Raw genomic sequence first — 15275 nt, forward strand, 5'->3', positions numbered from 1 at the left:
GCTCCTTACTTTCAGTTAAAAAAACTATTTTTTTTTATTTAATTTCTGAACGTTTTTGAATTAATGCATGTTTGATTTTGGCTCTCCGCACATAAATTATTGAAATGAAATTAGTATATTAATTTTTTTTTGGCTAAATGGCTTTCTCTTAGTTCTGATCAGACAATTTTGAGAAATAAGGGGTGGGGAAGGAGGCCTAGCTGCCCTCCAATTTTTCGGTTACTTAAAAAGGCTACTAGAACTTTTAATATTCAACGAACGTTTTTATTAGTAAAAGATATAAGTAACTTAAGAATTAACTTACGTAACAAACTTTTATATTCTTATATTTTTATTATGTGTACGAGGGGGTTTGTACCCTCGTTAATATCTCGCTCTTTACACTAAATCGTAAGTTTTGTCCCAATTCTTTAAGAATGACCCCTGAATCAAAAAGGCCGTAGAATAAATAGTTGAAATCACTAAAAATATTTTAGCATCAAGAGCGAGGTATCTATCTCCTCCTAAATACCTCGCTCTTTATGCTAAAGTATTTTTAGAACCCCTCATATGCGTAATAATCTCTGTTCGTTTTAAATTTCAATGTTATTCCTTACTGTCATTTGAAAAAACGTTTTCATGTTTATTTTTTCATTGTTTTTTTTTATAGTAATGCTAGAAAATCCTGCGCCCTTTTCATTGAATTTTTCTTCCCCCGTGACATATTCCTCAAAGGAAAGATCCTCCCACAAAGCCCTCTCCCATCAACCCCACCCCCCAAACCGAAAAATCCCCATGAAAACGTCTGTACACTTCCCAATAACCATTACTATATGTAAACACTGGTCAAAGTTTGTAACTTGCAGCCCCTCCCTCAGGGATTGTGGGGGAGTAAGTCATTCCCAAAGACATAGTTATTATGGTTTTCGACTATGCTGAACAAAATGGCTATCTTAAAATTTTAATCTGTTGACTTTTGGAAAAAAATGAGCATGGGAGGGGGCCTATTTGCCCTCCAATTTTTTGGTCACTTAAAAAGGGCACTAGAACTTTTCATTTCTGTTAGAATGAGCCCTCTCGCGACATCCTAGGACCACTTGGTCGATAAGATGACCCCTGGAAAAAAAAACAAAAAAAAAACAACAAATAAATAAACACGCACCCGTGATTTGTCTTCTGGCAAAAAATACAAAATTCCACATTTTTTTGATAGGAGCTTGAAATTTTTGCTATAGAGTTCTCTGATATACCGAATGCGATAGTGTGATTTTCGTTAAGATTATGTGACTTTTAATGGATGTTTCCCCCTTTTTTCCAAAATAGGGCAGATTTTCTCAGGCTCGTAACTTTTGATGACAAAGACTAAATTAATTGAAACTTAATATTTAGAATCAGCGTAAAAATTCGAATCTTTTGATGTATCTTTTAGCATCAAAATTCCGTTTTTTAGAGTTTCGTTTACTATTGAGCCGGGTCGCCCCTTACTACAGTTCCTTACCACGAACTGTTTGAAGAGAAAATAATTCGGTATTTCGGGGCTTCTGACATTATTACTCCTTTGCGGAAGTTAGGCTCAAAATTGAAAAAGGATTATATTTTTTCTCTGGGCCCCTTCCACCTCTTAGTTCGTTTACTTTCCCGTTAGTTTTCACCTGTTTTCGCTTTATAGTTGTGTTATCTCTTTGCAGTTCTTTCGTTAGTTGAGTTATGGTTGTGGTATATATGTTTTATCGCTCGTATAGTTGTGTTATTTTCAAATTATACTCCATAATAGAGAGGCTCCGAACACCCAGCATTGTATATTAAGCTCTTAATTTGACGTTTTTTTCTAACGTGACCAGATTCGTCCTGCGCCCTTTTCATTGAATTTTCCCTCATGGCATATTTCTCCAAGGAAAGATCCTCCCACATAGCCCCCTCCCTCAACCCTACCCCCAAAACCAAAAAAATCCCCCTGAAAACGTCTGTACACTTTCCAATAACCATTATTATATGTAAACACTGGTTGAAGTTTGTAACTTGCAACCCCTCCCCCAGGGGCTGTGGGGGAGCAAGTCATCCCCAAAAACATAGTTATTATGATTTTCGACTATGCTAAACAAAATGGCTATCTCAAAATTTTGATCCGTTGACTTTGGGAAAAAAATGAGCGTGGGAGGGGGCCTAGATGCCCTCCAATTTTTTTGGTCACTTAAAAAGGGCACTTGAACTTTTCATTTCCGTTAGAATGAGCCCTCTTGCGACATTCTAGGACCACTTGGTCGATACGATGACCCCTGAGAAAAAAAAAAAAAAAAAAAAAAAAACAAACAAATAAACACGCACCCGTGATTTGTCTTCGGGCAAAAAATGCAAAATTCCACATTTTTGTAGATAGGAGCTTGAAACTTCTACAATAGGGTTCTCTGATACGCTGAACCTGATGGTGTCATTTTTGTTAAGATCCTACGACTTTTAGGGGGTGTTTCCCCCTATTTTCCTAAATAAGGCAAATTTTCTCAGGCTCGTAACTTTTGATGGCTAAGACTAAACTTGATGAAACTTATATATTTAAAATCAGCATTAAAATGCGATTCTTTTGATGTAGCTATTGGTATCAAAATTCAATTTTTTTGAGTTTTGGTTACTATTGAGCCGGATCGCTCCTTACTACAGTTCGTTACCACGAACTGTTTGATTCTCAACTCATAATGGTGCTACTGCAGATAAATAGAAAGTTTACTTAATGAAAATGTTATGGCTTCCCTCTATTTTCACTAATAAACGTCTATTTTGTAAAATAAAATCATTTTGTGCAATTTTTCCATGTAAGAGGGTTTAAAACCAATCATGGTTTAAAAAGGTAGGTTTTTTTTCTCTCCAAATGTAAGGAATAATGTGATTGGCTTACGAAATATGTCGCAATAATAAATTCATAAAGCACACTTCTTAACACGGGGTACAGGACAGCAATTCATCTTTTTCTCTTTGATCTAACTGCTTTTGTAATGCTTAGAAATCAATTAAACTATTTTTTGTCTTTGTTTTGACATAAAATATTTTTCCCACAATCCATTCAAAATCATAATTATGTTACTGCGACAAGCTTAGTTTATCCTAAGGTTGTCGCCAAGCGATACCATAGCTTACTGATCTTTTCTTATCTACGTAAACGGTAAACTGTTCTATAATACTTTGTGAAGGGCTACTCACTTTAACACTAGTATATCCATTGACATCCTGTAGGTCTCTGGCCCAAAACTTCACAGCAATAGTTTTTACGCCTTTATGTTTGGGAGTTAATCGGACTGTGGCAGTGCCTTCACCACCAGGTGGTATTCTGTAGAAGTGGATATATATAAACATTATTCGTTAAATAATAATGAGAATCTAAAAAAGCAAAACAAACTGGCCAAACATAATCGGTTAAACTAAAGTCTGTTCTTCAGTATACGGTTCAAGGCTTCTTAGGTCAAAGTCGGGTTTGCAGAATGATACTTTCGTCACCAAAGGATATTTGAAGGTATCTAACGGTAAGAATTCTGATTGTTAAATTTGGTGTTCATAAAAACAAGAGTATCCATTTTTCAGTTTCTAAAGTCGTGGAACCAGGTACTTTTGATTATCTGGTTTGGCATTAGTTATTTTCATCACTCAATAATGAGGTCTTAATCACTTAAGTTTTCTTTTGAAGAAGTTGGTAGAGAATTCTTTTGTCTATCTTTGCGTAGATCTTTGTGTATCCTTTTTTATTATTGGACAATGAGGCGGGGATATGAGAAAGCTCAAAACATGGAGATGATTTTGTATACTGGTAAAAAAGAGCCATCAACCCAATATCAAACCCTAGATTACCAGCCTGGAGAGAGCATTCGGTAATATATGTGTATGTCTATTGTTAATACAGTATTACCAATATATTAATAATATAGTAATGAATATGGCAAGATGTGGGCTTATAAATACTAAAGCAGTAAAGAAGATGAATGGAAATTGGGAAACTTGTTAACTGAATTAATCCCTAACCTCTAAAAACCAAAAATCTAGTGTCAATAGAATTATGTTATATTATTATTATAATTAAGTTAGAATTAAATTAGAATTGGAATTAGAATGAATTGGAATGAAATTATACATTTATTTCATTTAAAATTAACATGATAACTCTACATTATGTGCAAGAAAATACCATCTTACCATTCTTTTATTTATCAGTTTTCCCAGCGTATCACGATAAGCAAGGTACTATCCCTAGTTTAGAAAGTTTTTATAAATGTGATGGCCCATTACCCAAGGTCTGAAATTCTAGGACCACCAGGGTTGACTCCATTTTAAAGAGAAACACGTACTGTGCCTGAGGCTTCAACAGCCAAACTTCAGTTTCAACTTCAGTTTCAGTTGAACTTGACTTCAACTTCAACTTCAGTTGAAGCTTCAACTTGAGTTTCAACTAAATAAAACAGGAATAAAAGCGGAAATAGAAACAATAATTGCATGGTGGTGTGTTGAGAAACTCAACCTTGTAGTTAGACCCAGGACTACCAACGTTGGGTGAAGGCTTCGTTTGTGGGTCTTGGCAATATTTTGGTGGGTCAGGGTTAGGACGTGCACCTTTTGACTGACTAGAGTATTAACTGCGAAAAAAACCGTTTTCATTTGAATTATGTAATGTTCAAATGCATTTAAAGAGCTAAAAGATATATGATTGCATTGCAATGGCGCTATGCACTGAATAAAAGGTGTTTATAAAAATATTCAGAGTATACTTTTTATTAGCATAAAATATGCTTAGAGGATGACCCCAAAATTTATACATTTTATACAAAAGTTATTACCTTCCAATTTATAATTTATTTTAAAATGCATAAAAAATTCGCTGATGTGCATTTTGGTTAAGTTTCTGCGAGTCAAAAACATTTCGAGGGGTGAAGTTTATGCCCTCTAACCACTCTACCCTGGATACGGCCTTTTGTGTTAGTTTCTTTAGACTTTCTATATTTGCGCTGTTTCTTCCATCTTGAAAAAAAGACTGGGTTCACTTGAAAGAAAATTCAAGTTCGGGAAATTGTAGTAAAACAAGAAGTAGTGCACGGATGCCATTCAAAATATTTTATGCCCTATATATCAGTTTTTTTTCAGTTGTCGGCTAGAGCTGCTCTTTTTCTTTTTGTTTGTTTTTCTTTCTTTGTTTTTGTGTTACTCTACGCATTGTATGATTATATCGTGTTGGTGAACATTAAATAGCCTCAATTATCTGCCAAAGACTTCCAGAGTTTGCACTTAGGTGTCACTCTTAACTGGCTTAAATTTTTTTTAGTGGTATTCATGTTTTACACAAAACCAACACAAAAAGAGCAATAGACCTGGACCAATTCATGAAAATAGTAAAATGTCTTCTACAGTCTTATCATGAAAACAACTGATGTCAAACATGTAAATATTTATAGCTAGTTACATGGGAATCATATGTCATTAACCGAACACGCAAAACACAACCATAAAAGTTATCAAACACTTCGTGGTAACGAACTGTAGTAAGGAGCGACCCGGCTCAATAGTAACCAAAACTCTAAAAAATAGAATTTTGATACCAATAGTTACATCAAAAGAATGACATTTAAATGCTGATTTTAAATATATAAGTTTCATCGAGATTAATCTTACCCATCAAAACTTACGAGCCTGAGCCCGAGCACGAGCCTCATTTTAGAAAATAGGGGAAACACCCCCTAAAAGTCATACGATCTTAACGAAAATCACACCATCAGGTTCAGCGTATCAGAGAACCTTATTGTAGAAGTTTCAAGCCGCTATCTACAAAAATGTGGAATTTCGCATTTTTTGCCAGAAGACGTATTACGAATGCGTGTTTATTTGTTTTTTTTTCCAGAGGTGATCGTATCGACTCAGTGGTGCTAGAATGTTGTGAAAGGGCTCATTCTAACGGAAATTAAAAGTTCGAGTGCCCTTTTTAAGTGAACAAAAAAATTGGAGGGGACCTCATTTATAAATGAGCCCCCTCCCACGCTCTTTTTTCCCCAAAATCACGGGATCAAAATTCTGAGATAGCCATTTTATTCACCATAGTCGAAAAACGTAATAACTGTGTCTTTGGGGAAGACTTACTCCCCCGCAGTCCCCGTGGGAGGGGTTGCAAGTTACGAACTTTGACCTGTGTTTACGTACAGTAATGGTTACTGGGAAATGTACAGACGTTTTCAGGGGGATTTTTTTGGTTTGGGGGGAAGTGTTGAGGGGGTGAGGGTTGCCGGGGAAGATCTTCCATGGAGGAACTTCTCATGGGGGAAGAGACTTTCATTGGAGGGGTCGCAGGATTTTCTGGCATTATTTAAAAAAATAATGAAAAAATTAATACGAAAAGTTTTTTCTACTGAAAGTGAGAAGCAGCATTAAAACTTTAAACGAACAGAAATTATTACGCATATGAGGGGTTTACCTCCTCGTAATATCTCGGTCTTTACGCTAAAGTATTTTCAGTAATTTCAACTATTTTTTCTACGGCCTTTGCGATTCAGGGGTCATTCTTAAGGAATTGGGACAAAATTTAAGCTTTAATGTAAAGAGCGAGGTATCGACGAGGGGTGAGCCCCCTCATATGCGCAATAAAAACATACGAATATAGAAGTTTGCTACGTAATTTAATTCGTAAGTTACGTATATTTTTTACTTATGAAAACGTTCGTAAAAAATTATAAGTTATAATTGCCTTTTTAAGCAATAAAAAAATTGGAGGGCAACTAGGACTCCTCTCTTGCTCCTTTTTCTCAAAATCTTCCGATTTAAACTATGAAAAAGCCATTTAGCCCCAAAATATTAATATGCAAAATTCGTTTTAATTATTTATGTGTCGGGAGCCAAGATCAAAACATGCATTAATTCAAAAACGTCCAGAAATTAAACAAAAATAACAAGTTTTTTTTAAATGAAAGTAAGGAGCGACATTAAAACTTAAAACGAACAGAAATTACTCCGTATATGAAAGGGGCTTTTCCTCCTCAATGCCCCGCTCTTTATGCTAAAGTTTTTTACTGTTTTAAAATATAGAGTTAAGAGAAAGAGCCAAACTTTAGCGTAAAGAGCGGGGCGTTGAGGAGGAAAAGCGCCTTTCATATACGGAGTGTATTCTGTTCGTTTTAAGTTTTAATGTCGCTCCTTACTTTCATTTAAAAAACTTGTTTTTTTGTTTAATGTTAATATGAATCTACTGACCTTACGTTGAATTGTGGCTGATCCAAATAGAGTATGGTTTTTCGAATTAACCCATTTAAGAGGTTAAATTGACCTTATTCAACCGGGAGAAAGAAATAATTGATTAACATAACCATGCAGGGCCGAAGTTGTGAATTGGAAAGGCTCTCTTGGGACGGAGTTCCGAAAGTTTCGGTTGCGTCTAAAATGCTCCAATTGTGTATGATCTGACACGTGACTACTTGTTTGTTTGACCCAGAATAGAGGGAGTTAAAGGTATAGGGAAATAGAGAGAAATAGAAAAGGGGTTAAAGAAATATAAAGGTGGAAAGAGAGATATTTTACAAAAAATTAGACTTACCTTGTGAGTTTAGATTTTTGAGCTCTACCCATTCCAGCTCCTTGCACTATAAAACGAGGCGAAACCAGATTTATTGGAAGTGGATTCACTAAGGAAACAGTAACTGGAAATTCTTCGCCAACGACCACTTCTTCGGGTACCTGCAAAGTCCAAAGGCAAAGTAAAAAACAAAAAAAAGGACGAGCATAAACGTGTACCATAACATTATATACAGTAAATAGATTTCCAAAACATTACATAGAATTAATAAAAGATAGGAGCCAGATTAAAACAGGGTATCTATTTTCCCAAATATCTAAAACTGTAAATTTAGCTTGCTAATTCCATTACTATAGGAAAAAACACAGATTAGCATAAATGGGTGATATGGCCCCCATAGACATGGAATAACATTTGGCAAAAGTACCTAGGCAGCATAGAGAAAGAGGCTTTCCATCCCATTTTCTTCCAGAAATACTAATCATTGTATTAATCCATGCTACTAATTTATCTCTGTTTGGCAAATTTTTCCAAAGGTTTGACCAATCCCTGTCCTCCCCCTCCAGAGAAAATTCTCCGTAAATGTCTATCAGTAGGAACCTTATATCTCAAGACTGAAAGGCCTTGGCAACGAATTTATAATGTAGACAGTCTGAAACTTAGTTCAACACTTCCTATGGGTACTATTTTCACCCCCCCTCCTCTTCGATTACAAAAAATAGAATGTGATCAGAATTAAAAACTGTTTGAGCCATTAAGCATTCAGGGCTAGTTTGACAAAAGGAATAAGTAGATAAACGAAAAGTCTATTAAAAAAAAACAAAAAAAAACAAAAAAAAAACAAAAAAAAAACAAAAAAAAAACAAACAAACAAGATTCTAAGACTTGCTGGAGCTAACGAATCACCTTTTTACCCTTTTAAGATATTCATATTTCTCTGCCGTCTATAAAGACTTCTTTTTTGGAAGTTTTTTTTTTTTTTAATTTCTATTCGCTTTTGATTGACCGATTTAAAGTTTTTCAACATTCCCCATTTTAGCATCAAATTTTTCCCACATTAGAGTTTCCTTAAAGTCTCAAAACCTCAAAGGGATTTTTTTTCAACATTGAAGTTTCAAAATTCAACATCCCCTCAACATTCTCTGAAAATAGTTACAACTAGATGCAGTAGCAGTTTCTAGTAGTCGCAGTCAGAATTACAAGTTGTTGCAGTTGGAAGCAGTCACAATGGTAAACACAACCAGTGTAATTTGCAACAGCAATAGTAGCAGTAGTAGTAGTGACCCTGAGAGCTTCCAGTTAATACCCTTATCTATTCCTGAGTTATTACAGATATGCCTTTTTGATAACCTGGATACATTTATTTTCTTTTGATTTAGCTCAACATACTCCGCAACATTTCACAAAATTTTGCCTCAATACGTTAAGCTTTTTAAACACATCCTGGATCAATTATTCACAAATTTTCTAACGAAAAATTTTGCACATTAAGAATCGACAAATTGCATAATTCACATTCCTCATTTCACATTCAACGGGTTGTAGGTTCTTGGCATTCCTACAGGTTTAGATCAAAGATGTTGTAAAATTTCGGCTAGAATATTTAAGTTTAATACCCTCAGCTGTTCTTGATATATTACAGAGATATACCTTTTTAATAAACAGGATGCATATAGTATCTTTAGATTTAGTTTAATATGGCACTCAACATTCCCCAAAGTTTCACCTTAATACCCTTAGCTTTTTCGAAAAAACTTAGAATGAAATATTTCTGATTTTTTCTGATGATATTTCCTGAATGTAAAATGGGTAAATTGCACAATTTACAATCCTGGCCCTTGGGGCTGTGGGGAGCATTTCATCCCCCGAAGCCTAGCTACTAGACCTTTAGAATGTCTTGAAAAAAATTGCTTTTTCAAAATTTTGATCGCTGATGGGGGGAGGGAGCATCTAAAAAAGCAAGGGGGAATGGTTACCCTCCAGTAACTCTTAGGCATCTTCCTCCACATCCCCTGAGATTTTCAACTTAATATCATCAGCCGTAAATAACATATTGATGATATATCAATGTAAATCAGTACTCACACAGATTGTTTTATTGTGTTCAAAATCCCTCTACAAAGCTGTGTTATTTGAGTTTTTAATTATTTTGAACAAGATGTTTATTTCAAAGAACAAATGTTCTTGGATAGATCTTAACTAAAAAGGCATAGGAGGTTGCTGGTGGCCCTCCAACCACTTTTGCACCCCCCCCCCCCCGCGAGCTCTGACTGTTTAGACTCAACACCCTCAGCTGTAAATAAAATATCGCAGATCCTTCTTTTTGATAAACTGGATGCACATAATACCTTTCGATTTAATTTAAGCATACCCCTCAGGATTCTCCAAGGTATCACTTTAATGCCCTTATCCTTTTTGGCTGCATTCCAGAACAAATATTTACCCTTTCCTAATGATGAACCCTGCATGTAAACAATTGTAGATCTGTATAATTAAAATCCTTGCCCCTAGGCTAAGGGAGAATGGCATTCCTGGAAGTATCAGTCCATTAGATCTCTTGACTAGTTTGAACGAAATTGTAATTAAAAAATTATGATCAGTTTTGAACAGAGGGAGGCACCTGAAAATGAAAGGATGAGGGTCTAGAGGCAAAAAAAAACTGTTGACTCTTAACAAGAGCAATGAAACTTTCGACTTCCATTCAAAATTAAACGACCACCTCTTCCATAAAATCTTGGATGATAGCAATAAGCATCTTGCACAACTTATAGCCCTTGCCTCAGTGGCTGGGGGGTGGGGGGTTCCACCCAGAAAGCAGAGTTATTTGGCTTTTATAAAAATTGTAAGAAAATGGCTATCGCCAAATTTTGAACGGACGCATTTGGGTAAAAAAAGTGAGGGGGTTGTTGTTGACCTTTGATCACCTTGGGGTTAAAAGAAACTTGAACTTTCCGTTTCTAACTGAATAAGTTCTTCCAAAGTTCAAGAGACGATCCCTTTCACAAAAGAACCTTATATGCTAACAATGCACAACTTGCGTAAATTACAGCCCTCATTCCTGGGGCTTTGGGGGATTTTTCAATCCCTGAATTATAGTTTTTTGACTTTTGGGTTATTTTGAAAAAAATTGCTGACTAAAAATTTTCATTAATTTTTAAAAAGGGAACAAGGGATGGGAGGGGGAGCCGGTAACCCTCTGATTTCTTTCAACTCTTAAAAAGCGTGCTGGATTGAATCGGAGCGTACGTAGCTGTGTTGGTCTCAGGCGGCTTAGGGCTCTGGTGAAGCAGATACACAAAACTGCTTGAAGACAGTTCCTGTAAAAAATATACGAAAAATATTTATAAGTCTTCCAAACCAAATACGTTTCAAAAACATATTTGATTGGTGTCTTTACCGTAGTTGAAAAGGGTTGTCAGAAGTAGCAGTGGCAGTGGTAGCTCCAGCCAAGGGGCTCTTAACTCTTACCGACCTGTTATATATCTCAGAGTGTCATTTATTCTAACATACATGACCCGCCTCACACAACAAAAAATTTACTATAGCCATCCTGTTCATCCATATGCAGTGTATGGTATACTCACGCCACACTCCCCTAGGGTCACTTCATTTTGAAAATGGGCATCCCCTCATTTCCAACTGCTTTGGTTTTACAAAACTTACCTTGATGTCAATAATTGGCTTGGAAATTGAAAAGTCATCTTGCGAAAAATATTCGAATTCAGTTTCAGCAACATTTGCAATGCAGGCGTACTTGAAAGATCCTTGTTCAGAAACATGTCCTGCATATTCACGAAAGGGAAGCTCTAAAGTCAAGGTTGTTCCTAAAGAAACGAAAAAACATTAAAGTGGAGAAAAATGTGAATAAGAGAAAAAACGGTCAGTGTCTTACAGTTGATTGCTGAGCTATTGATTCTGTCAATTCCTCTTAGGTGGGTTGGTGGCTCAGTAATCAATTCGTTTGTTGAGTTCTGAAAGAAGTAAACTTCGAATAAACTGTTGTAATTTTTTTTTCAATAAAGAAATCAGTTTTTAATAAATACAGGAGAAAACCCGATTCATCTTATTAACCAAAACCTATTTTATAGTATATAAGTTAGGGAAAAGGAGATGACGACGCTCTGAACGTGCGACAAAGAAAGCTAAAATGTGTTTTTTACCTAAAGGTGTGACAAATCGAGTAAGCTTGTTTACTAATTTATGTGACCAGATTTATAAGAGCCCAGTGATTGAAATAAATCCATTAAATCCCAAGAAATGGGGGAGCCGCATTTAGAGAATTAGGTCGTATTGTCAGGAACGTCGCCTGAAGATTCAACCAGAGTGGTCGAATTTTGTACTGCCATCGAAATTCAACATTAAGTTAAAGGGCATTATTTATAAAACAGATCACTAGTCTAAGCGAAACAAAAGAAAATTTACCGTTTCTTCTTCTCTGATAAGATCATCGACTCTTGGCTTCAAAACAGAGTCATCTTTTTATTGGAAGAAAAACTTGTTAGCAAATGACAGCAGAAAAGAAACTTGTGGTTAGTTCAACAATAGAATTTACTTCATTTTCGGAAATAATGGGAACCTCGGAGGAGGTTTGGTCCCCAGAACGTCGTCTTCTTTTACCAGGGTATCGTAATGCCCAATCTTCTTCTGATGAGGTACTTCTTAGTTTTTCAGGTTTCTTAGCATTTACTACTACTACTACTAATAAATTACCACATCACCAAGCTGCCTGAGGCCAACACAGCTACGCACGGTCCTCCTCCAATCTAATCTATTCAAGGTCTCCCTCTCTACACCCTTCCAGGAAGTCCCCATTTCTTTTAAATCTTTATTTATGACCTCCTCTCACTCTAGAAGAGGACGACCTGCTCTCCGTTAAGCCCCAGACGGTTGGCCAAAAAGGACAATTTTCTGAAATCTGTCCTTCTTCATCCGCAGAACGTGGCCTAGCCATCTCATACTGTCTTTCATTATAGCCCTATAAGGCGGGATTGAACAACGTTTTTCGTGCAACCTACTGTTTGAAATACAGTCAGTCAGCCGTGAATTTTGCTGAACAGGAATGTTATCACTTTTGTACATACATTCAACAACACTTTATACAGTTTGTTGACTTTTTAAAAACTGATCAGAAACACTAGCTAAAGTTGGTTGATAGCTATTCGACGTAAAGCTTGGACATGGCAAAGGAACAGGATTTTACTCAGCTAATTCCAATTTAATGTACACATATAATTCACGATCTTTTTGTCTCTAAGAAAAGTGACCTTAGTCACTCAAAATAATATATTCTCTTCTTCTGCGGCGTCAACAACAGAATCATTTTTTTTTCTTACAAGTCTCTGCCACTTTTGATACTGATGGCGCAATATTGAAGACGCGTTCCATTAAAACGGATGATTTGCAGGACTCTTCCTCTGTATATACTGCTTAGCATGCATAGGATCGCAAACGGTTTCAGTCTTAGGTCGATTTCAAAGGTTTAATTAGGGTTGTCCTAAAATCGCTAGGTACTTCCCCTTTAAAAAAAATCATATTCTTAATCTTCAGTAGCTTATTTCTAACCTCAAATCTACCACATTTAAGAAACTCATTTGCTACACTATCAGCACCTGGAGCTTTATTATTTTTTAATCCTTATAGTGCTGTCACTAATTTTTCTTCACAAAAAATCTTTCTTCATATCCAAGGTACCAAAACCTTTTTCATTTCCTTTATACCTTTTCCTGCAACTCTGTCTCGGTTTAGCAGATCCACAAAATGTTCTGCCCATCTCTCTTTAAGTCTTCGCTTATCACTAATTGTCACCCAGATCCTATCTTTAACTAAGTTAAATCCATATTGACTACTCCCGCTCAATCAGAACGTTGCCTATACGTTATAGCGTTGCCTATAGTAAAGGCCATAAGGCTTCAATGTTTTATTATTGATTTATTTCCTTTTTTACTAAAGGCACTTCATATGGAAAGAGTGGTAGTATAAACTTCGGAGGGGGACGAACCCGATTAAAAATTAGAAGTTCTAGTGCCCTTTTTATGAGTCAGAGGGCAACTAGCCCTCCCTCATCCTATTTTTCTCAAATCTGCCCGATCGAATTTTGACATAGTCATTTTGTTCAAAATAGACTAAAGACTATACAAAAAATTCCGAGGTTTACACAATCCCAAACAAACCGGGGGCAAGTGTTATAAAATATACCCATGGGCATATAAGGTTTTTATGGAAGGGGTGGTCGCTTAAACTTCAGAGGGGGATCATTTGATTGAAAATTGAAAGTTCTAGTTCCATTTTAAGAGTCAAAAGGGACCGGATGGCAACAAGTCTCCCCTTGCCCTCTTTTCCCCAAATCCATCCGGTCGAATTTTCGAGATGTCAAAATAAGTTCAAACATCAGATAAAGGGGTTAACACAGCCCCCAAGAGCCCAAGGTAGGTTATGCCCTAGGGGCATATAAGGTTTAATGTGAGGATTTTAAAATACTTCCACGATCAGATACGCTCTACCCCCACCCCCACTCAAAAAAACTTTAAAACCGTATTTTTACTGCAAAACTTATGGCAGATTACCCCTGTCTCATAATTACCCCATCCTCCTACCTCAAACTGGAAAACTTATCAACGATAAAGCATGGGAGCTGACCCCTGATCCTCCTTCCATGGCCCCTTCGAAAAAAACAACAACGTATTAACGTTATTTTGTTTAAAAAATGCGAGAGTTGACCACTGGTCCTCCCTCCATGGTCTGACCTCCCCCCTCAAAAATGTATTCATTGCAGCAAAAAGAAAGTCTTAACGAGTTGTGCTGCAAATCCATGTTATAATTTATATCTTATATATGAATATTTAAACATATCAACTCATGATTATCCACCTAGCCTATCTTAAATATAAAAAATAACAACACATACTCATGAATACAATACAATAAAATAGTCTTATTAAATATTATTTACTGGTTTCAGCCCCCACCCCACCCCAAAAACTGCAAAAAAAACATACAAATCCTCCCGTTCATCAAAATCTATTAGTTAAATAAAATGTTTTCAATTCATTTTTAAGCCCATATAAAGTGACAGACTCTCTGATGCTAGCCGGCAGATTATTCCAAACAGAAGGCTCCAGATTATGAGCCACATATGATGATCTGACTTTTTTTCTTTTTTCATGGCTTAAAAGTTGTGATATCCTTGTATCATAGTTAATATGCTCTTGATTCACAGAAAAATAATCATGAAAATACTCAGGGTATATATGTTTCATGCTCTGAAACACAATAATTGCTGCCTGGTAGTCATGAATCTGACCAACATTTAAAACATTACACCGGGAAAAGCTAGAAATAGTTTTGGACTCAACCTGCTCTTTTATGTCCGAAATCAATCGAGTGCTTATATTTTACAAAATCTGGATCCATTTATAATTAGAAAAAAATTGCTGGCCCAATGAACGAAAGCGTAATCTAAATAAGGATGAACAAGGGAAAAATAAATGATTTTTAAAATCTTGAATGGAAAAGTTTTTTTTACACGTCTCAAATTTCCTAGACCTCTAGCCATTTTCGCACCAAAAACACCACAATACTTTTTCCAACTAATATTATTGACCAGCCTGACAGTTGTTTCGATCTAAACAAGCTGCAAATAGCAGCTTGTTTAGATCGAAAACGTGCGAAAATTTTCAATCTGTACAGTTGGAGGCATAAAGTCCATAGTCATTCAAGCACAGCCTCCAAAATCATTCTAACTACCAACGTTTTTGCATATATATATATA

At 36.0% G+C, this 15275-nt stretch overlaps 2 protein-coding genes across 3 annotated transcripts in view; both read right to left on the bottom strand.

The window, feature by feature from the left end:
• LOC136037006 (ribosomal protein S6 kinase 2 beta-like) overlaps positions 1-15275 on the bottom strand; it is an 884370-nt gene that overhangs the window by 449736 nt on the left and 419359 nt on the right. The window lies entirely within an intron of this gene.
• Positions 1-15275, bottom strand: part of LOC136036976 (annulin-like) — an 83728-nt gene that overhangs the window by 2105 nt on the left and 66348 nt on the right. The window contains exons 10-12 of the mRNA XM_065719377.1: positions 11171-11331; positions 7529-7668; positions 3172-3298 (exon numbers count right to left, since the gene is read on the bottom strand). Of these exons, the coding sequence (XP_065575449.1) occupies positions 3172-3298; positions 7529-7668; positions 11171-11331 (428 nt within the window). The remainder of the gene's footprint in view (positions 1-3171; positions 3299-7528; positions 7669-11170; positions 11332-15275) is intronic.

Source organism: Artemia franciscana, chromosome 2 (genome assembly GCF_032884065.1).
Source record: "Artemia franciscana chromosome 2, ASM3288406v1, whole genome shotgun sequence".
NCBI lineage: Eukaryota > Metazoa > Arthropoda > Branchiopoda > Anostraca > Artemiidae > Artemia > Artemia franciscana.